At 39.4% G+C, this 24,237-nt stretch overlaps 1 protein-coding gene across 1 annotated transcript in view; it reads left to right on the top strand.

Moving 5' to 3' along the window:
* LOC131980034 (contactin-associated protein-like 4) overlaps positions 1–24,237 on the top strand; it is a 148,764-nt gene that overhangs the window by 31,487 nt on the left and 93,040 nt on the right. Inside the window, exons 2-4 of the mRNA XM_059344168.1 lie at positions 627–737; positions 18,206–18,399; positions 24,027–24,174. Of these exons, the coding sequence (XP_059200151.1) occupies positions 627–737; positions 18,206–18,399; positions 24,027–24,174 (453 nt within the window). The remainder of the gene's footprint in view (positions 1–626; positions 738–18,205; positions 18,400–24,026; positions 24,175–24,237) is intronic.

The raw sequence follows: 24,237 nt of genomic DNA on the forward strand, positions 1-24,237 counted from the left end.
ACCTGCAGCTCAGTGATAAAACTCCACTTCTTCTCAGCTGCTAAATGGTATTTATATGAAGCTAAAACATGTGATGCTCCTGCTGCTCTTTTACTTTGGATATTGGCCTTTCTGAACCTTAAGTGCTCTGTCACCTGTGATTAATTCTTCTGGTTCTTCTGTGCACTTTTCTAAACCTGTGGGAAGACTGAATGTTCGTGAATAGATTTATATTTTAATCTGTGCATTACAATACACAACATCTGTGTGATCCTGGCATGCATGCTGCTGATTGCAGATCACCGAGCAATTTAACGATCTTGTTATGGAAATTGGCATGTTATTTACATTACATATCAGCCTCTGTAGTGTCTCTGCAGCTGCAATCTTCTGTTTGTCTACTTTCAGCATTGCTGCATAATGAATCAATGATGAAGAGGGCAAAGGTCAGAGTGTGACAAGGGATCCTTAACTTAAATCTGCATATAAAACAACAGCCAATAATGTTTTTTTTCATTCCATCTTATTTGCCGGAATACAAACATTTTCCTTTGTTAGTTTTGAGCCACAGAATGAAAACAGTACAGGCATGAGATAAGTGTGAAGCGCTAACCTTGTATTTTTTCTGCTTTGTGATTGTTTGACAGAGGTGTGTGACAGCGCGTTGGTGTCCAATCTGCCGCCGTCGTCCTTCAGAAGCTCGTCCCAGCTGTCCAGCAGTCACGCGCCTGGCTTCGCCAAACTCAACAGGAGAGACGGTGAGGAGGAGTTTCTGCTGCTGACAGTAACTGAATGAATTATAGGCTGCAGGATGTGTGATGAGAAGGGAGATGGGAAGATGGGAACTAAACATTGGATTCGACTGGAAAAAAAACAGCATGTTTCAGATATATATTAGAAACCACTTTGCACTTTAAAATGCGTTTTGGATGATCGGCTCACTAGTGGTCAGTGCTAAATGCATGTAGTGTGTAAACACTAATGCGTCCCTGACAAGGATGTAACAGGAAAATATGTCATCAATGCAGGCCGTGTGGTCGCAACACTGATGCACATGATTGGGGAGCAAGTGAAACCTGATGTCTAATCTCGTTTTAAATAAAAGATTCAGTTCAAAGAAAACTCATATCGTTACCTGGCCATTTATGAGGGTCTTATGAGCAAGATGGCAACTACTGACTCAAGTTGTTGTTGTTATGTGATGTAATAAATGTGGTCAAGGTAATTTCACCTTCAAGTAGAAGTAATGAAGGTAGTAACTAAATCTGTACACAAGTGGTCAGCTGGACACCCTTGGAGATGCTTGATGTTGTCTCATGTGTCTCATCTGTCCACTTGTGATCCGATCGCTCAAGACACATTTAAAACCAAGTGTAAACAGGGTCTTAGAGACAAGACATGACTGAATTCTGTTGGAAATGTGGCTGCATTGTTGCAGTTACTAAGACCCTGTTTCCATTTAGCAGTGACATGTGGTCTGAGTGATTTGAACACAAGTGGACAGCTCTAAATACAGGTGAAAACACTGTATTTACACTCCTGGTTGAGCGCGTACCATAGAGGCTTTGACCTCGCAAGCAGGCAGCCCGGGTTCGAGTCCGACTCGGAGCCCTTTCCCACATGTCTTCCCCTCTGTCTCCCCCCTTCACTCTCTCTCACACTGTCAAATAAAGCCTTGAAAAATATATATATTTAATATCTTTTAAAAAAAACACATTCGAAGTTGGTTCAGGCCGCATGTGTCCACATTCAGATAGTAGTGGGAACGGGTGTGTGACTCTTGTCCACATTAGAGACCGCCTACTCAACTGTCGCCCCCTGCCCTGGGAAGTGCGTACTCATTAAGGCTGTCAAACATAATTTTGGAGCAATTTTGAGTCTTCACTCTAAAAAAAACCCACATAATCACAAAAAACAATGTTTGTATTTCATTGTTTTTCGCTCATCTATTTTTTCTGTCACTTGTAATGAATTCATACTATCACATTTATTTTACTGGTATATGTGAATCAGGAGCGAGAGAGAGGAGAACACAGACTGAGAGCTGTCCACTTGTGTTCGGATCACTTAGACCACATGTTACTACTAAATGGAAACACGGTCTAATTCTTGGCTTGTGTCACTTGCAGTAAGCCTGTGTGGCACTTCCATATGTAAGGTGACAGATATATCTGGTGTGTATCACTGGTCTACGGGGCCTCAAGAGACCTTTTTGTATGTCACCAAAAGTATAGTAATTGTTTTTATCCGTGCATCCAATCCATTTCTAAAACAAGTGCTTTGTTGAAGGGCGGTTGTTGTCTTTGAAGGAAGCACGATGTAGGCTACTGCTGTGGACCGGGGTTGCAGCAAAACACATTTTAGCTATCTCAATATTAGTTTAAAAGTAAACTATATTTAGAATATTTTCACAGCTTGACCATGCCGTCAGACAGCTCTTCATGACTGGGAATTAAAGCCATTATATCCACCTCTGCTCTCCTCCGCTCAGGCTGAGTGGGTATTCCAGATTAAAAAACCTGAAACAGAAGACAGATGGAGTAGACAATTAAAGCCCAATCTCTCTTTTTAGCTTGATTTTAAATGTGTGCACTTTGAAATTTATTTCAAACAATGTGATTAATGTCAGGGATTTCTTGCTCCTGCTTGAGATAATGATGCATGCAACTAGATGTTTATTAAGGATGATCTAAACCATCTCTTGGACAGTTTGTTTGTGATGCTTTTTAATAGGGTAACAGCACTCCTGTGTTACCAAGGAGCGACTCTGCAGCAGTGGAATTTAGTGCAGGATTCGCTGAGACTAACAGACATCTCATCAGTGAGTAGTTTAGAGGCAGGAAGAGGATCGGTACAATTTCTAAGAGACAAGACAAAATGAAAGAGAACATGCAGTAGCTGCTCTGTCCCATCTTTATCCTCTCTAGTTGCTGTTTGTATTGAAGTTTTATGCCAGAAGGATAAATGTGAATGTTTGTTCGCCCAACATAAAAACCCACTGGGGAGTCCTGTGCTGGATGCTGATGTGAGGCTTTGACAAAATGAAGATCATGGTTTGTTGTGGTGCTTTCTGCAGGGAACGGGCTTTGCTGCTTTATCCCGACATCAAAGCCCAGAATCAGCTGGGAGGGTGAGACGGGTTTAATCTGGATCTGAATGATTATCACCACCTGGGAAACTAAAGGAAGCAGAACACTGCTCAGTCCTCAGTCTGTTTGATGGTCCAGCCTTTAAGCAGCAGCTTTTTGTCATAGAATGCTGCTCGTCTCCTCGTCTCTGTTTGCTGGGGAACAACAGCTCAGCGTATTTAAAGCACTTCTTGTCACTTTCTCCAAATAAAATGGCAAGAAGATTTCAGAAACGTTATTTCCAGTCTAGCAGTTGTTGATTTTGACTTTGGACTGCTTTATTAATCAAGTGTGCAGGGAGCAAATTGCAATTAAGGAGAGTTTTGATATTTTTGTGGATGGATGTTCATGGTGCACTCAGGGTGAGGTGAGATTTGGAGGAATTAATTGTTGGTAACAGTCTATACTCCTTAAAAGCAACACTGTTCCTGTCATGACACACTAAAGTGAGTGAGGGACCCAGAGCATTGTGATGCTTAAAGCTGCACTATTTGGTAGTTTCTATTGTTAGTAAGTGTTGCACATCTATCTATAAAGCAAGAAGCGTCTGTGTGTGTGTGTGTGTGTGTGTGTGTGGATGTGTGTCTAGAGCATATCTCGCTGACCAAAGGTTTCGTATGTGGCTTACGCATGGCACAAAGTTGTGCATCCTCAATTTTGGATAGTTTTAAATTCATTTTTCAAAATCATTATTTACTTAGGAAGTGTTGCAGCATTGCACTGTTTCCGATCAGAACCCTTTTAGGGGAGCTCTGCCCCATTGTGTGATAGGCCTACACCTGGTCAGTAACACAATTTGCTCTGGATTTACACGCCTGACTCATCTCTTTCAAACATTTCAAACCACTGCACTTGCATAATAATTTCCAGTTCTATACACTTTTAACCTCACTACCGTGTTGAGGTTTCAGAAGCAACTTCTGCAGCACAAGTACTGTGTTCTATTCTGCTTTGATATAATATATAAGCCTACCGATCTTTCAGAGTTTTAAAGTGCACTACAAGGTTCGATTTTCCAAAAATATTCTAATAGTTTCCAGCTAATATCAATGTTCAATGTGTATGTGCTGGATGGTGTGAGTACCTTATTTAAAGTAAGTGTTTTATGGAGTTGCAGACGTTGTAGTGTGGCATGTAATGTACAAATACATATTTCCTATGGGCACTGCACTAATAGGAAGTAACACATGATGGACTATCACCAAACTTAGTAGTTCCCCTCAGCTCTGTAGAGCATTTTATAATTTTTCTGTGTTTTTTTGGTTTAAGAACCCACAATTTACTGTTTGATTCACTCTCATTGCACTCAGCTTTACTTCCAGCTGCAACAGCTGTTTTCTAGTAAAAAATAAAATCCCTGTATCTACCTGCCTAGAGCCAAACAGCAGCCTGACAAAGTTCAGGCTGTCCACATGGAGAGATCATTGATTTCCTATGAAAGATAATGCGCTGGTATCTGTAGGAATCAGTGACAAAACAGCTGGCAGGGTCAAACCACCTGGTCCACATCACAATAGCTTACACCAAAGCTTGTTCTTTTTCTCTAACCTTAGGATGGTTTTCACACCACTCCTCCGCTCCCTCCACTGGTTACCAGTAGCTATGCCGATATGTTTCAAGACTAGCTCTTGTGTATTTCGCTGGAAATGGTTCAGGCCCAGCTTACATACAGGATCTGGTCAAACCCTCCTGCCCGTCCTCTCCACTCTGCATCAGCCAAACACTCTCACTCAAAACCTCTTCCAGACTTTTCTTTGTCCTTGCACCCAAATGGTGGAACGAGCTCCCCACTGACATCAGGACCTCAGACAGCCTGGACATCTTCTGCCACAGGCTGAAGACCTACCTCTTCCAACAATACCTCTGTTAAGTCATGGTCGCCTAATTTATAAAAAAAAAAAAGAAAAGAAAAAAAACTCTTCTTCTTTAGCGTATAGCACTCCTGTAACAATAACAGTTGGCTTTTAAATGTTATATACCTACTTGATTCCTGTGGTCTGAGGCTAGCACCATCAGGTTGAATGCACTTATTGTAAGCAAAAGCCCCAGCCAAATGACATGTAATGTAATGGTCATGTAATGATAGTGGATTTGGAGCCTAAACCTCACTGTTTTACAGCATTAACAATGTGTTTAAAACAATTTTCGTAACACACTAACAGCGATCATCACACCATCAACAATGTGTTGTAGTTAATTGTGAGCAATGTGTTGGAATCAATGCTCATCAAATATCACATTTAGAAAAAATTGTGTTGCAAAACATTTTATGGGAAATCATACCAAACCCTTCATGAGAATATGTGTTTAAATTAGCAACTGGCTGGTGAACATAGTGGAGTTTTAATTGAAAGATAATCCCATGCTCTTTAAGTTAACCCACATTTTTTTTTTGCACTTGCAGTGTGGCACTTTATAGTGAACAGAAGGTCTATTTTTGATATTTGTATTTAAAAAAGAATGGCTTCCTTTTCATCTAAATATCTTGAACAGCGCCGAAATAAAATGGTAAAGTTGTATTTTAGTTGTTTTTCTGTGATCGCTGGATTGAACCGAAACAAAGTCGTACCACGGCAGACTTTGTGGCAGATATCAGCAAATATTGTACTGTATTTCAATAAATGAATCTAATATCATGTTGTGATGAAACCTGCAATTTACACCCCTACTAAGGAGTCAAATTTCCCTCAGGAGTAGGTGGAGACCAAAACAAAGCTTACATGACAGCGTTCTCACTGTCGCATCAAAATAAGAGGGTTTAAGCCTGCTGGCCTGTCTAGTTCCTTCTGTGGAGTTTGCATGTTCTCCCTATATCACTGTGTGTGTTTTTAAGGGTTCACCAGCTTCCAATTGTCTAATTGTTGACCTTAATTTACCCTTAGTTGTGAATGGGAGCATGAATGGTTGTCTGTGTCGATGTGTCGGCGGGGATTGGCTCCAGTCACCCACAGCACCCACACATGGATTCATGTTCTCTATCTGCTCGGTGTAAATAAGCAACATTTATTTATTGTTATTATAATTTACATGTTATTGAGTTGTTGTTTTGCCCCCCAAAAATCCACTAAAGCTCCTTTAAATTCAACATAGTGAGCAGTTAGTCATGCCATTACCTCCATCAAAGAGATCTCCATCTTGTTCAAACCTGCAGTAGTTGGTTTATTGGATGTTCATGATTCACCAGGCTTCTTTTCATTAATAATAATCATACCAATATGAGAAAATGCAGGGATTTGGAGCAGGAGTGTAATGAATGACCAAGCTGCTGCTGACTGCATCATAGCACAGGTTCAGCTATCACTCCACCACAAGCTGCTGGTAGATTAGGAGAGCAGTTTGTGTCACATTTCCTCTCTGGCTGTATTAACAGTGCAAAGCCGCACGGTTCCAGCTGTTTGCTGAGGAAATCGATGAATAAATGAACGTCTCCATCTCATTTCCGTCTCCTGCTGCTGATCTCTGCCTCCACCAGTCGCTCTCAGAGGAGAAGCTTTACCTTCAGTTCAGTTACTCACTAAATGAAGAGATTAACAGAGAGATGCTACAACACCTATACAACACATACAGGTACCTTATACATGGGCTTTATCATCAACAGGACTGGAATTAAAATGTACTTTACTGTAGAATTTTCTTTACAACCAGGCGATTAATCTCATGTCTCATGGGAATCTTGTTTTCACTTCAGACAAGTCATAAAACGTTAAAAAGTTATAAAACAAAGTTGATGCATGTTCCAATCACATTTTACTAAACTTAATTATCAGCAGCACTAAAGTGTATTTCAGAGGTGCCATATAAATCAGCAGGATGTATGCAGCTGCTAACTGACTAAAAACAGTGCCAATTAAAAAAAAAAGTGTGACATGTTACTTGACATACTGGCGTACTGTACTACAGGGAATACCAATGCGGCTATAATGTGATGTTGTATAAGCAGCTAAAAATAAGAAATGCATAAAAATAGTGTCTCATGTTTAAGATAGGAATAATTACATGAAAAAAAATAAACTTCAAAGTAAATAATATTTTTTTAAATAATTTGCAAAAAAAACATCTTTTATATCAAAGTGAAAACAGATTTTTACAAAATAGTATCAATTAACTAAAAATATATAAGGTAAAAGAAATGATTGCATATGTATTCATCCCCTTTAAAGTAACTGAACTAATTCAACAAAGTTCCAGCTAGTTGATGCAGCAGTGTCACAGTGAAATGGAGATCACCTGAGTGCAGTTGATGTGTGTCAAGTGATTATAGTAAAAAAAAACATCTGTGTCTGGGAGGTCCAGTCTCTGGTTCATCACTGTTCCTGCTACAATTGCAACATGAAGACAAAAGACCACTATTAACAACTCAGAGAAAAGATCATTGAAAAGTATAAGTCAGAAGAAGAATACTTAGAAATGTCCAACTCACTGGATATCTCACAGAGTTCAGTTAAACCATCATTAAGAAATGGAAGCAGTATGGCACTTGTTTAAATCTATCTTGAACTGGCCATCCTCACAAATTGAGTGACCGGGCAGGACAATGTGCCCTGAAACGCGATCCGCAATACGTGCCGTAATTTGTGGTACCGACACACGGCGTCTTCTGCCGTTTCTCTTGGAGAACTTTTTCTGCAGGTCACCTGACTTCCTTAGACAACCCTGTGCATCCAAAGATTAAACTTAAGATGCCCCTCTGTATGCTAAAAAGTGACACAAGGAGTCCTGACCAAATATCTGCACGTGATGAGTTGGGAGTGAGACCATCACCTCCTCCCTACATTCAGACACAAGTCCAATGCCAACTCTGTTCTTCTGATGCATGTTAACTCACTCCTACTCAATCTTTCTCAACCAGAATCAGAGTTGTTTCCTTCACTGTCCTTTGTGTAATTCTCAGGCAGTTGATACAGTCGATGTTGAGACCTTCAGTGCTGTGTTTTAAACAGATTATGGCGTGCTGAACAGACAAAAGCCTCAGCTGCAAAGTCCACAAATTCCCTCTTTGTGATTTATTCATGTCACATTGTTTTATCACACACAGCTCAGTAGTGATAAATGTGTTTGTGTCGGGCGTGAAGCACGGAGAGATACACACATATTTTCTTTTATACATAGCTGTTTCTTTTGAGAAAGTGGCTCACTCAATATTTTGTGCACGCACATCATTTTTACATTGGGGCCAAGAATTGTGTGAAAAGCTCTGGCAGGCAGCTGATTGGAGATGAATGTCTCTTTCACCAAGAACCTGCAGGATGAATGAGTCACTATTTTGGGCTCCTGCCGCTCTGTTTTGATCCTCTGTCTGTCTTATTCTTTACATCGATTCCCCACTTTCACTTTTTATCTTTAATTTCTCCCCTGGCATCTTTTTATCCTCCTGTATTTCTTTTTGTTCCCTTTTTCCCATCTGTCTGCATTCCTTGCTTTAAGTGATAACATTTTAAATTATCTTCTCTTCTTTTGTACTGACTATATTCTGTTCTGCAGTCACATTTTCATCAGTAAGAGCTAATTTAGCCAGCTCGGTCTTCCTGCCAAATGTTAATAACAGTCTTAATGTTTTCTTTTCCTGACAATCAGTGATACAATTACGCTGGAATGGACTTAAATCTAATTCAGTTACAAAGTGATTATTGTGGCAAAATAATTGCTTTTTAAACTTTAATTGGAACTTGTGTTCAACTCATCAAGCACTTATTTAGAGTATGTGTGTGTTCAGTCTGCTTTTAATTGTGAAGTTCCAACTCTACACTTGAAACTCGAGTAGAAATGTGTTGCACTCTGCCTTCAGGAGATATCCAATGTTTCCCAGCCTCCTCCTGCATCAGGTCCATTAGGCTCTCTGTCCGTCTGACATGTTATCAGACTGCTGAAATTACCATCCAAGCTTGGTATTGTCATGCAAATGATGAGCTCTCACTGCAGGCCTTTATAAAACATCCTGTCTGTTACGTGTCTCTCCTCTGTTCCTCTCAGCTCCCCGTCTTCCTGTCCACTTTTGTACCTGTCTCTCACTGTAATGGCATGCCTCTTCCTCTGCCTGTCCAGCCTTTTCCATTCCACCTGACTCTTCATTTTACATGTCTCTCTCTTTAAATGTTCTTGTCCGTCCTCTGTACCTGTCAGGTGGAATATCGATGCATTATTAATGATTCAACAGTCCTTTCTTTACTTTATCCATCCATCTGTTCCTTATAGAGGAGCTGCTGTCCAGAGCGGACCCACGTCAAGCTTGGTTTCCCTTCAATAGTGAAGCTGAAGGAGAGCTGTGCAGCCTGACCGGCTCTTATCCTCACCAGCTGCATACACTACCTGTACTGCTCTAATAACAGGACAGAGACAAATTGAGTTGGTGTCCGGTGTCAGAGCCTTTACAGGTGAAGTGGATTACTCAAGTATCAGGGGAAAAAAGAGCAACAAACCAAAATTTACGTTTAATATGTGAAATACATTGAAAGTAAACCCTACTTTACATCATACCAACATAAAGTATTTGACAGAGGACTTCTGAAGGGAAGGCATAAAAAATGCTTTATTTTACTGTTTCGTAATTTCAGAAAACAGCTCAACCCCATCAAATTTGTGCTGGTAGCATTGTTTGAGGAGGAGGACGGCTCACAGACTTCTTAATATCATTTGTCTCTTAGTACTGAATGAAAAGCCCAATGTTTCAACATATGTCTTCATCAGGGGCCAAACAAGAAAGCTGGGTCAGCATTGCGACTTGTTTCTGTGCAAATTCGAAGAAAAACTTTCAAAAATGTCCATAAAAGTTTTTACGCTCGTATGAGGTGGTTGTCTTTTTTTCGAAAAAATAGTTAATGCACTCAACAGGAGATGGAAACGCCTTTTCCGAATCAATTCTGACGTAGCGACATTTAACTCACATGACTGATCAGCTGTTTCCTTTGACATAAAAGAATAATTAAAAGTTGGCCAATTGAATCTAATACCTGAAGACTTCTCTCCATTTTCTCTTGTGGGGGGCCAAAGTTGTCGGATTAGCAAACTCTTTTTTGTTGTTTTTACTAATCTACTGTTTACTGCCGGACGAGCCTACAGCAATACATTACACTGCCATCCTCTGACCAAAGTACATTAATGTAGCTTTATTTATTCACCCTAAACTAGCTGATGGAAACGTCCCGAATTTGCATTTTCTGTAATGCGACATTTCAGAATTTTGCTTCAAAATTCGCTTTGACAGAAACAGGGCTAATGTGGCACTGGGCTGGTTAATATGACGATCTATACAGTATCTTCAAAAAAAATTCACAGTTATCAAAAGTGTTTTTTGTATATATTTTTATATATTGTTTCCAAATAAACTGCTGTTTAATGTCTTTTAATAATAATGTCTGTTCTGATCTTTGCACATGAAAGTGAAGCTTGAAGGAACCAGAGAGGCGTGTTTCTTGCTTACTTGTCCAAAAAAAACAAAAAAAAAAGCTTTACCATATGGTTATTTCCTATGGATTATTAAATTACTCAATGGCCAGAAAATATGCTGTATCATGATTTCCAACTTGCTTATTGCAAATATGCATTTTATTATTGCCATGGAAGTGTACACTAGAAATTGTGTGGCTGCAAAATGCTCCTCCAAAGAAAAAGTTAGATCCTGTTTCCTAAAAGTGGTTTTGTGTCCTTAAACCAAACTAAACCAAACCAAACCACAGTGACCTTTCAGCAAGTAAACTACACCACTAATTTCACAAATAATGCATCCCTTTACATGAAAGGTCTGTCCTGAATGGGCATGTCTGAACTCTAGAGTGTGTGTTCTGTTGTTGAAATGAGCACATGAGAAACATGGAGAGTTCAGGTTATCATGGACTGGTTCCTCAGATCTGAAGAAAACGAATATTTCCCCCCCCTCCGTTTTCAAAAATTACATTGTGCACACAACATCATTTTCAAAAAAGTTGTCATTTACATCAACCCGCATAAATACACCGTCAAGTGCAATTATAACTATGCCAAACCTATGGGCGGCAGTGTAAGTAGAAGGATAAAGCCGTGCAAGCCAATCAGAATCCTCAGAATCAACAACGAATAACACAAGCAACTTCCTGTTACTTTCAAACTAATATGGCGCGAGGTTCGTTCGTATGGACAGACAGTGAAGTTGAATTACTCCTTAATGTTTTTTCTCGAAGTTTGTCCACCAGACCGCAGTTTGCCCAGGTCGGATCTAAAATCGGCGGCGGCGACGTTGGCAGGCCATGTACATACTCCTTGGATGGGAAAGCTGCAGTAAAAATGCTGACCTCCGTGCACTCCTTCGCCTCTGCTCCTCGATATAGTATATACTACGATATAGTATAGCAGTTGTAAGCGGTTGCAAAAACGTAAATGAGTACCACCTCAACAGCATCCATGATAGCCAAACAAACTGTAAACATAGGTCGCTCACATAATGTGAAGCATTTTCTGGTGCATAGAATGAGCGTGAGAACCTTAAACCCTGTTTCTCCCAGTTGACATGACAACACATAACCGGGGTTTTCCAAATTCTCCACTTTGCCCGGAGTTTTTAGAAAAAAACGTTTTCTGTGATAAATGAGAGGCCAAACCACATTGAAATATCTGCGTTTTCCCTTCGTGTAAACGGGGCCTAAATCTCCTTGTTACTCACTATAACAAGTCCACAATTTTCTAATAATATAGGACATTTTCTGAAAATACTTTTCCAGAACAACAGGAATTTTATTTCAGCTGATGTCAAAGGGTTGTAGTTCAGGGTCAGATATCACCACTGTAACACGAGCTGGCTTTGTTTTACTGTATCATGCAATGTTAGACTTTAACTATGCACCCCAAAGTAATTATTACTTGATATAGACACATTTTTGCATAAATTGAATCAAAAACTATTTCTTGAATTTACAGGGAAGCAGAAGATCACTGGACCTTTAGCTAAATATTGACTTTGCGATCAATAATCTCAGAACCTTCTCCTGGAGAACAAAAGCAGTCACAGAGTTTCTCTAATATAGTATTTCTCTGACCTGTGAACATGCACCTACTGAAATATGAGGATACTAGCCTCTGTAGCCTGCAGCAGCCACAGCTCAAGATTCCAAACGCAGACACATTGGTGGAGCAGGTCGGATTAGAGGGATTTTACTTGAAGTGCTCGGCAGGTTTGCAGTTGGCAACATGAGGGCTTGAAAAGGCAAACAGAGTCTGACAGGAAGGGAGCTGGAGGACTGGACAGAGACAGGCTGAGAGAAAGAAGAAGATGACATGTTGACAGCACAGCAACACTGACAGCGTGGGCAGGGGAAGTGTCTGGTATACATACAGAGACTGGATGAGGGAACATAGCACAGGTGTGGTTAGATCAGGTAATGAGGATCACGTGAGCAGGTGACTGGGAACTGTTGGTAAACTCTGAGGGCATCTGGTGGACAGGTGGGGAATGACAAGTTCCAGAGAGATACATAATGGTAGTATAATTTAGAGTCTCTGTAGTTTTTTTGCATCTTTTTTTGTCGTTTTTTGATTTGTTTTCTCTCTCTTCGTGGCTGTTATGTGTCATTTAGGTAGTTTTTTTATAACCATGCTGATGTCATGATGACATTACAACCCCAAAAAGTTCTGTGTAAACATAAATTAAAACAAAATGCATCAAATTCAGAATTCCAAGTCTAGCTATATCATTTTGAACATAAAATATACTGTATTTGCAAAGTTTCCAATGTAATATATGTCAAGGGATTCGCAAATGACTTCATTATGCTTTACTCAAACAGTGTCCCAACTTTTTGGACTCAAGACTATGATGCTATCACACATGATCAAGGTTAGGTTTCTAAGTGGTCACACTTTGACACTTAATTTCTGTTTTGATACATAAAAAGTAAATACATAAGTACGATTATTGAACATGATTTTAAAATGTGTACAAGTGTTCAAATATGGCTCTCACAATATCTGATTTTCACGACATGATTATTGCAGCCAAAAGAAGAGAGAAACTATATATAATGAGCTTTACATGGCAGCTGTCTCTCCATTCCCTGCTTAGCGAAGCCACAACACAGGAGAGTAGTTGTAGTTGTTTTGCAGTTCCCATTGGCTGGCAGAGCGGTGATGTCACACTCCTGACTGATTAACTGAAACCACATTTCTCAGCTGGTTTGATTCGGTGCCTTGACAGACACTGGGGGAAAGAAGGAAACCAGGGAGATCTCTTTGATTTAATGTGACAGCCGTGACAGAAAGTGTTCGGACCATCAGCCATCAGTTCACTTCTGTTTCAATTATATCTGACAGGACGGACACAGTAAATCTCTGTAACGCCACTGAGTCCGAGTCGTTTCCCTCTGATTTCCTTCTCTTTTCTCTCCCAGTCTAATCTTCATGAGTAAAGGTCAGAGTGTCTGCTCTTTTCTGTTCTCCTGTCACTGGACACGTCTGTTAGTCAAGTGCTTATTAGCTTTGGCCTTTAGCTCTTTAAAGATCAGGATCCAACAGCTGCCAGACCGACACCGATTCTTTTTCACTGCTGAGCTTTCCTCCTCTGTCTGCCAGCACACATTGTTCAGAGCTAAAGCAAGGTAATGTTTGTTTTCCACTCCCACTGCCCACGCTCAAGGTGGGTAGAAACTAATACTACTTCAACACATTAATCAGGATCGTAGATAGATTTAACTTAAATCAAAGTACCACTAAATATCAATCTCAAGAACATTTACCTCATATGCTTTTGATACCACTCAAATCATGTACTGTTACATGATGTAACAGACAAATACTTTACCTTGAAATGTAATCCAGTTATCCCAGGCCAGGCGAGATATATAATATCTCCAATGTGTTCTGCTTATTTTCCATTTCGTTTTTATATTAAATATTACAGAAAAAGCCTCAGCAAACAAAAACAAAACGAAACAGAAATGCATATTATGGACCAGAACCTGTGGCATAGTTTCATGGTATTTGTTTTGTGGGAATCTCTGGAAGCTGTCCCAAAAATTGTGTAGTAGTAGTAGCAGTAGTAGTAGTACTAGTATAAGGAGCGACAAAGTACACGCAGGGTGGAGGTTGTGGTGGATGAATATTTGTTAGTGAGTGTTGTAGCCAGTGATAAATGTATTATTTTCCATTGCAGGTTGGTTAGGTTTAAGCAACAAAAACCACTTGGCTAGGTTTCGGAAAGGTTCATAGTTTGGATTAAAGTAAAACCAGTTTACAATGTGAACCACCTGTCAGAAAACCGTTTCTGGCACACAGATTTCCCTTTCCCTTCCAGACTAATTAGTCCCCTGTGCCCGGTTTACCTAAAGCCTGATCACCTTGTCTCTCTGAGTATTTTTGGGCACTTACTGTGAGAATATGGAGTGAATTAGGAATCATCCTTGTGCTTGTATAACTGAAGTAAGGACTTAAAGCTGAGACAAAAGAAAACGGCTCTGACACCATAAACAGCAACATGTTTTTTGTTGGCTTTTGTCAGACTGGGACTTCCATCAGGTTGTTTGCTGCCAAAACGTGAATCAGTTGAGATGACGTGAGCATTACCAAGTCTGACTCTATTGTACTCTGAAAAATGGTAATTTGCCTCCTTCAGGTTGGGAGTGAGTGGCAGTCCCATGTGAGGGAGCTGAAATGCTTTGGCGACTAAGAAGGGTAAAATTGAGCGTAAGATTAACAGGCATATTGGTTCAGTATCAGCAGTGATAGAGGCATTGCATTGTACTTTAAAATTATGATGAAGAAGCTGAACTCAAAGGTGAAACTTGTAAACTGTATACTTCGAAAAAGTTTCTGGTGGTGCCTGTTTGTTGGGCCTGTATGACGTTATGACTGTTTGGCTGGACCACACAAACAACGTCTTACAGCTGATCCCTTCGTGATGGATTTTCTGGGTCCAAAAGGCTTTCTTGGCCCGCGGGCATCACACTGCCCTCAGCTCCTACACCTAGAATGAACATCTCAGTACCCCTGAAGGCTTAGGATGAATTGTGTTTGCTGCTTTGTTTCAAAATGTGAGCTTGCTACAAAAAGCGGACAACAGTATGATAACACGACGACAAGTGACATTTAAACTGTTTGTCTGTTTGTTCTTTTAATGCTTTCCAAGAGACTCTCACACACTCTGTTTGTTTGTGCATGTGCGGTCTGTCCTCCTTATCTTCTTCTCAGTGTTCATGCTTGTTTGTTTGTGCCGTGCTCTCTTTATTTGTGTGTGTGTGTGTGTGTGTGTTGCTCAGTGGGACTCTGGTCAGCGCCTCCTCCTTCAGAATTGTCCATCTGGCGTTTGAGCTCTGAGGCATTGCTTTGGCCTGACAAAGCAATTTCCAACACACAGAACACACACAGGCTCATTCTTTCTCTTGAAACATTTGTGTCTGTGTCTGAAAACAGACACATTTTAATGACAAAAAGCTTGTATACAGCTAATCAATAACGCCACAGCCTTATTACAAAGTGTTCTAGGATGACACACAGGCAAAACTATACACAGGAAATGCAACCAGCCTTTAAAACAACAAGAGAGTGTACTTTTTAAACCTTTTTTCACCAAACCTACAGTTTTTTTTTTCAACCTATTGACCTAGAATACAAACAATCAATATGTTACAACGCTGCTCTTTATTGTTGATATGCAATACGGGAACGGATGCAGACCTGCAGAGGTACTGTAAAACTAATCAATTCTTGGCACCACAACCTTCTATTGATGATATTCTATATAGCAAAGGATCCAGACTTGCAAGCAAACTGTACAATGAATCAATAGATCACGCCACAGCCTCTTAGCAATGCTATATTTGGGAAAGGATGCTAATGGTCCGGCATTCTGTGAAGCAAATCAATACGAGGCACCACAAGCTCCTATTGATGATTTTGTTTTGGAAATGTGATACACAAGAATGTGTTGAGTGAAATTCTCAGTCCCAAAACTAAATCCAGTAAAAAATCTCAGCAATTAGGTCAAGAAGATGCAAGTGTCGGGTCTTATATCAGGACATCTGAGAGGGTAACATTTTTCAGTAACATAATAACCATGTGCTTTTTCTTCCGCTGCCATTTTATAGCTCAGTATTTTTTCTTGTGGATCTCAAAGACCAAAGAGTCTTGAACTCAAGGAATTTAAAACAATGACCGTGGTACGCCAAAAAATGTACTCCACTGCACTACTCATTGCTCTTAGCCTATGTTAAGCCTCAATATATTTCTTGAATAACTTGAAAAAATGAGTGAGTTACATAAAAGTCCACATTCAAAGTTGTCATGAATGGAGAAATGATCCAAAACAGTTTTTTTGCGCAAAGCTATAAACATGTTAATTTCTGTTTTTGTTGCCATTTTACCATGGCTGTTTATAGGGCGCCACAGGAATGAGTTCTTGAATGAGTTCTCTAAACCCAGAAGTAAGTTAGCATGTTAGCACCCTAGGGTCTAGCCTCTCAAACTCATGAGAAATTTGAATCGATTTTTGGTTAGATGCCTAAATTAAGGTCCGTGGTTAAAATATATACATAAAATACATTATTTAAAACCCCCCACTTGTGAATTTTTTTAAAGTTTTTACGTGGTCTTATAAAGGCAGTTGCTAACAAGTGGCTAAATGATACTACAGTGGTTGTTGGGGACATTAAACGCCATCACGCCGGACATGGACAAGAACTCACTAGTCCGTCTCACAGCCTCTAGTCCTGTTTTTCAGTGCTCTTGCAAACTCTATTAGATTATAGATTAGGTTAATAAACAATTTATTAGGCTGTGGTTTGGCTAGCTTGTCAAAACACCTGGTTAGCTTGTCGGACACCGTCTGAAGCATAACGGCTATGACATCCAAGTCATGTGACCGTGGAGTAGTTCGTTATAGCATAACATTAGCTTGTTACTTCTTTCGACTGCATTAACACTTCAAACATCATGAAAGTGGTGTTCATTTATGAAGATTATCCTGCTGAAAACGCGTAAGCGCCAGAAAGATGTGTTTGCCACTGCATTTATTTTCTGCAATGACTCAAAATCCAATGCCAAAATCCCATAGGAAAATACTCAATCGACGCCATGGTGATGTTAACTTCTGGGTTGGCCAACAAAAATATGTCATTTAATTTGCTCTTTATTGGGATTTACTTGTATTCTGAGGGAACCTCAAGTGCCCGTTTGAGGAACTGCAGTGTTTGGCATTTCCTGTCGGACCTTATTTGTCAAAAACATTATACACCTCCGAAACATTAGCATTGCTGTGACTAAATACAGCCTCATAGAGCTGATAGCATCGCTTTAGACTCTGTAGCTCATTGTCTTCAAATCTGAGTAATATGTGTGCTTTATGTAATACATACAGCCATACTTATCAACATCTAAAGTAATTGTTCCATCTAATTATCTTTTAAGAAAACAATAATAAAACCACAGTAATGTTTGTTTTATTTATACAAGTTCTGTGTGGGTAGCGAGGAGAGGGCACATTGCATTTAATTGTGCAATCCTTTTTTGCATAATGATAATTAAGATTTCAGGTTTTAGTTAAGTGCATTGTGAGCTGCGAAAGTCAGTGAAAAAAGTAAGAGAGTGTGTCATTCAGAATGCCTGCTGAAAAGCCGTGCATTGTCTCATAAAATAAATAAATCTGTCTTATGACAAACGTCAAACCAGCATGAAAAGCTGTGGAGGCCGCAGGTTTTTAAATTGGAAAATTGCTCAGAATTGGCACCAGCTTTTTTCTTCTAATGAATGTCTTCTTTTGATTTATGAAGACAAATGGAGTCATGAAATTCCAACAAGCGCTGTGTCTGAAATGTAAATCAGCAAACTTTCTGTGTAATACATCGCAGCAATCTGAGTGAATTTCATTTTTAATTCAATTTTGTACATTAAAAAGCTCCTGCAGTGACTTGGAATGAAACCAATCATCTTTTCCAGCTCAAGCGAAATACACAACACTGTGTTCAATTATGGCACTGAAATAGGTTTTATACTGTTGTATGTGTTCCACAGAAATGTGCTCTGTGACAACAATATGTGTTGTTTGGTAAGACTTAAAGGTCAAGCAATTCTTCCCTCAAACACATACACTGACTGGAATTAAACATATCAATCTTTTCTTTCATTTTCTCCTTCTCTCCATGCAGGAGCTGGAGGTTGGTCTCCTCTCACCTCAGACAGGTATCAGTGGCTGGAGGTTGACCTGGGTGAGCGGACCAAGATAACCGCTGTGGCTACTCAGGGCCGCTACGGCAGCTCTGATTGGCTGGCGTCGTACCTGCTGATGTTCAGCGACACGGGACACAACTGGAAACAGTACAGACAGGAGGACAGCATAGGGGTGAGTGTATGAACACTTCTGAATATTAAACATATGCATGGAAAAAATAACTTTCTTTGGAGAACACATATCCTATTCAAATGAGCTTAAAGTGACATCTCAGCTGTTTCTGGCAAGCAGCAAGTAGCGATGGCTGAGTTAAACTCTCTCAAACTAACCGAATGCAACATACTGGGGAAAATATGTCAAAATAAATGAGCATAAGAACTTGCAGCAAACAAAACAAACTGTGTGTTGCACACTCTTTTGCTAAATGTTTGCATTTAATCTCAGGCTAACACACCACAACGACCGGGGTCTCTCTAAACCCCATTAGCTTAGCCACTAACGGGGCTAGTTGGTAGATTAGGCTTTTGCCAAATCCTGTTGGAAGCAAGGCTAAAACATCCTTCTTGGTGGTGATAAAGGGGCGTAAAGCCCAACGTTGTTTTTCTTTTAAAATAAACTTTCGCTCTAAACTATCTAGAACACTGTATACAGCTAGATCCAAAGAGAGCTTTGCGTCTGCTGCAGCCATGTTGGATCCGTAAGCATACTACAAGCTTCCGTCTGTCCAATAGTACGCGTCATCGTCTTGCAGTCCCTCCCCGTTCTGTGATTAGATACCAAAAGCAGGGCTAAGAATTGGCCATGGACACCATGCTGCCTTGCAGTTCAAAAATAAATCGAGTGCGCAAGGCAGCATGGGTATACCCAGGCTAATCTAACGCTGGATGAGGCAACACAATGGTGATTGAGCCTTCGGCCTACTAATGAAAGCTGTTGCATTTGTAGTAATAATGCATGGATGTCTGTTGCGACACCCTCGGCACAAACTGTTTGGATCTCTGAGAAGTGAGATTTAAACCTCGCCTAATTATCTAAAATAGTAAGAGGTTAAAAATAGTTTTAAATGGCAACTAATCTTTTCTTTTACAGACTATAACTGTCTACAGTTGTGTTCCATAGTTGAGAGGTGAAATAAATAGTAAAGGAGCATCTGTGGAGGATCTTTGGGTTCGTGGAGGGTTATAAAATGATCTGTGATATATGCCGCCAAAGAAAACAAAACTGAGATCTTTAACACTGTAACTTTCAAGTAAAATATATTTTTTTTTATCTTTTCCTTATTTGTCAGCAATTATGACTTGTAAATCAAGGATGTTTAATAGTTGAAAAATGATTATACGTTTACTGTCCTTTGAATGTGACTCTAAATTATCTGTACCTGTGATAAACATTTATTTTAAAACAATATAGGACAGGGCAGTATATGAGCCCTACAGAGGACACTAAAAGTACATTTATTTTTAAATTGTGTGAGATAGTGTCTCCTTAAGTACTTCTATCACAGCACTGTAGGCGCAGTATGAGGCGATGAATGTAAAACCACTCAGGTTCATTAGAGCTCATTTTCCTGCACTACCACGGCCATATTTACAGTGGATGTGGTGTTTAGCCGTGCTGGTCTGCAGGGATCAGTCTATCCTAAGGAGATAATCACAGTCATCAGGAGCCTTTGACTCTTCATTAATAATGGATGAACCAGTGAAAGAGCTCTGCTGACTGTGCGAACCTGTTGCCAAAACACTTAAGCTGCTGCTGATGGACACGGAGCGGGACGGAGAGGCAGCCGAGCGTCACTTTCCTGGCTGAGACCATGCGGCGCAGCCTGGAGCACAGCCTGACGCTGGAATCAATGAGGAAAATTTCCACTCAGTCAAAGCTGTGGAGCTTTTATGGCCATGGTCACGGACACTTTTAATTATTTGTCCTTTTAATATACACTATACGGAGCGGAGAGTGACAATAAAGACAGGAAAACACATGGGATCACTTGAAGTGCTGACATAGTGTGCAGGAAAGATACATGACATTTTTTATTACATGTTGAGTGTAATCAGACTTTAAAAGACGACATAAACATTTGAGACAGTTCAACCATTTAGTCAATCCTGTTTGTTGCATCTTAACAAAGTGTAACAATGTCAATTTGCCAAATTATTGACATTATAGGGCTGGACGTTATGACCAAAAGCTTCCATCCCGTCATTTTTATATCCTGATAACTATATAGATCACAATATAACTGGTTAATAAATAAATAATCTATATGAAGGACTATTTTTGTAAACTCCCAACTTTGTGTTAGCAAACAGCACCTCTATCGTTCACTCCAGTTTTACTCGACACAGCTGTGTATTAGTTATTGCTCTATCCTGGACTAAACAATTGAAATATAACATTTTAATATGTGAGCCTCAGAGCCAGGGCAACTGTTTACACCTGTTTCTGGTATATTATTGATAAGTTTATTTACCAAAATATCACTTTTTTTAAAATCCCAAGCTGTTTTAAGGCATTTTTTACTCTTTTTACATTTTAGTCACTGTGTCCTGTACCTCTTTGGAATCAGCACAATCATGGCTGGCAAGGGTGAACAAAGTAGTCGATAGTCTTTTTGCAGAATAACAGTTATAACGACATAAATCCTAAAAAAAGAAAATATGCAATTTGAATTTCTCTGATATTTTTTTTTAATTGAATAAAATAGAATTTGTTTATACAACAATTACAACAAAAACTGGGTCTCCACATGCTATACATATTGAACTATTTGCCTTTTTTTACGACCTCTTCTCTCCTGTCCTCTCCTCTCTGTTCTGTGTAAACAGATTTTCCGTGAATATTTGTCACGTGACCGTTTGTCTCAGCAGAATCAATCATGGCTTCACAGTGTTGCTGAGGAGCAGAATTTAATTATTTTTAACAGGATCTAGTTATTCCAAAGTGTTTATTTTTGGCAACATTTTAAATGAGACATGTAGAATAAAGTGATTTTGACAGAAAGATCCCAATTCCAAGCTACTTTTTTTAATGGAAAGTTTCTTTCTACGATAAACAATATATTTTTGGCAAACTTTCAAAGAAAAAACACGTTCTGTTTCGGAGGGGGTTATTTATGCACTGTTTCATCACTCTGGCAAGCAAGTTCCTGCCTGCCAATACCTTTAAGGTCTCTTAAGTTCAGGTGATGCACACAGAGGGATGCAAATATAAGTTAGTGTTTAAAGTTTAAGTCAAGCTCATTTTCATTCAGCTATTATAGCTGGGTAACTAACAATGTTTGCTGCAGTCTTTGCTAAATATAAACCAACTCCTGCTGTGTTACAGTAACATAAATCATACATGGAATATTGTTCAGAGTCAGATGCATGCATCATGTAAACTACCCTCTGTAGAGATGATGAATGAAGATATCAGTCAGATGGACAGCAGAGGCAGCGAGGGATCACGTCATGTTGACTTGTATGTGTCCCAAATGTGGTGATGGGTCAGCATGCAGCAACAAGAATGCTAAGTAATTCTGTTTGTGATGAAACCTGTCAGAGACATCAAGAGTTCAAATATATGTCCACCTGCATGCTCCCAGTGAGCTTTATACAACAAACATGGAGAGAAATGGTATATTAACACACTGAGCTTGGACATTTATCCAGAGTAAAGCCACATTTGTTACAGTGCTGCAGAGAGGAGCTTTTGATTAGAAGTAGAGTCGAGGCAATTCCCTCACATGGAGGGAATCCAGCTAATCTCAGCACTCAGGATCGTCTCTGAGAGAGAGCAGAGAACGATTCCTCACAGCTTAAAAACATGTTGATCTGACACTCTACATAAACTGAGCACGATCCCAGTCACATTTCAAAGTGTTTCCCAACTCCTGCGTATTAGTCAGTGGAGCTTACAGAGTCTGTCAGAGGAGAAAGTTGACTGGAGAGCCGTTTCTACTGTTCCAAATTTCACTCAATTTCTTTACTTTGAGGGGGAGGATAAATCTCATGTGTAAAAATGCTTGTTATTTGGACAAACTTGAGCTGTGATGGGAGGATAAGATGCTCATTAAACTGCATGGTATTGTCATAAAGTGGGATTGTCTGTAAAGGAGAGATGTGTGCATCTCATTAGAGCCCAATTTTATTCAAATATCTTGAGGTCAGAGGTCAAGGGGCCACTTTGAAAATTGCCATTCTTGATCAAATTTTACCTAACTTTGGAGTGTTATTTCACCCAGTTCTCAACAAGATACAATGACATGGTTGTTACCGATTAATTCTTCAGATCTTGTAGTTTCATATGATGCCAATAGCTTACACAAACATAATGTACATTTTAATCACACCCCGAACATATTTGCTTGTGTACACAGCAGTGGATATGATCAGTTCCATTAATCATGGGGTTCCAGACCCAAGTACACACACACAAATCATACACATATATAAGAGTGTTATACGTTTTATAAAGTCTCTCTTCATCATAAGAAGAATCTTCTTTCTGATGAACACAAAGGAATTAATAAGGTAATTATGTCTCTAAGCTTTTATTCAGCAGTGGGGGAGCCAGTTAACCTGCATGTCAACTTCCAGGGAGGAATGTAATTAGGATAGATTACCAGATGGGAGAGATCGAAAGAGCGATTCATCAGGCTTTTTTGCACTCAGCCGTTCAGTTCATGCTTTTTATTCCAGTATTTGCAGAAAGCATTTATTGCTAATCCAGAAGAATTCCATATAAAAATGAACTCCTTTGAATGCATACACACTGTGAGTGCATCTGTACAACAGTATATGGTGGAGGAATGCAAAACTGAGCAGGAATTAACTGGAAATAAAGCATGTCTGAGCATTGATTCATCCACTGATTATATTCGTCCCAGTTTCTTAGAGCCCAGGTTTGAAAAAAAAGTAAGAAATCATTTTCGATCCCAAAGAACCTAGAAACCCAAAGAAACTGCTAAGGATGATATAAAACACCAACTCCATTTTTATTGTTTCAATTGACAGACCCTAGTGGTCAAAAATGACATATTGTGTGTTTACTACAATGTGCACATTCCTACATTAATCTTCAGAGAACAGTTACGGATGGAAACACAGGAATTTGGCATTTTCTTATGCTGATTTTCTGTAAACTCACTTTAAATATGTGTTATATTTAGTTGAAAACCTGACTTCAGCGGTGGTGGAAGAAGTATTCAGATCCCTTACTTCAGTAAAAGTACTAATACCACCCTGTGAAATTACTCCACTACAAGTAAAAGTCCTGCATTCAAAACTTACTTACAGTAAAGTACAAAAGTATCAGCATCAAGATGTACAAGATGCAAGTATCAAAAGTAAAATTACTCGTTATTCAGAATGACCCACTCAGATTGTCTTATATATATTACAAATATGTTATTGTATTATTACTTTTGCTGCATTTATGTAAGCAGTGTTTTACTGTGTCGTTTGTAGTTTAATTTATAAAAATACATCATCATTTTCAATTTATAATGTTTATTTTAAGGTTAAATCTCGATCTGAAAAGTAACTAAAGCTATCAGCTAACTGTAGTGGAGTAAAAAGTACAATATTTGGCTCTAAAATGTAATGGAGTAGAAGTATAAGGTTACATAAAATTGAAATAATCAAGTAAAGTACAAGTTCCTCAAATTTGTACTAATGTAAGTTTCTTACTAACAGAGTTATTGTACTTTGTTACGTTCCACCACTGGGCTTGAGTGCTCAGTGTGATTCTACAAATAACAAACCAATAAATACACTTTTTTCCTATGTTTTTTTGTTGACTGTGACTTGTATTTTCAGTCTTTTCCAGGTAACAGTAATGCAGACAGCGTGGTTCAGTACAAACTGCAGCAGCCGGCGATCGCTCGCTTCCTCCGCCTCATTCCTCTGGACTGGAACCCCAGCGGGAGGATCGGACTCCGGCTGGAGACCTACGGGTGTCCTTATAGTAAGTCTTATTGTCTTTATTGGACTGAATGGACTCTCAGGGTTTTTTATTATAAAGACAGAT

This window comes from Centropristis striata, chromosome 11, assembly GCF_030273125.1.
Source record: "Centropristis striata isolate RG_2023a ecotype Rhode Island chromosome 11, C.striata_1.0, whole genome shotgun sequence".
Classification (NCBI taxonomy): Eukaryota; Metazoa; Chordata; class Actinopteri; order Perciformes; family Serranidae; genus Centropristis; species Centropristis striata.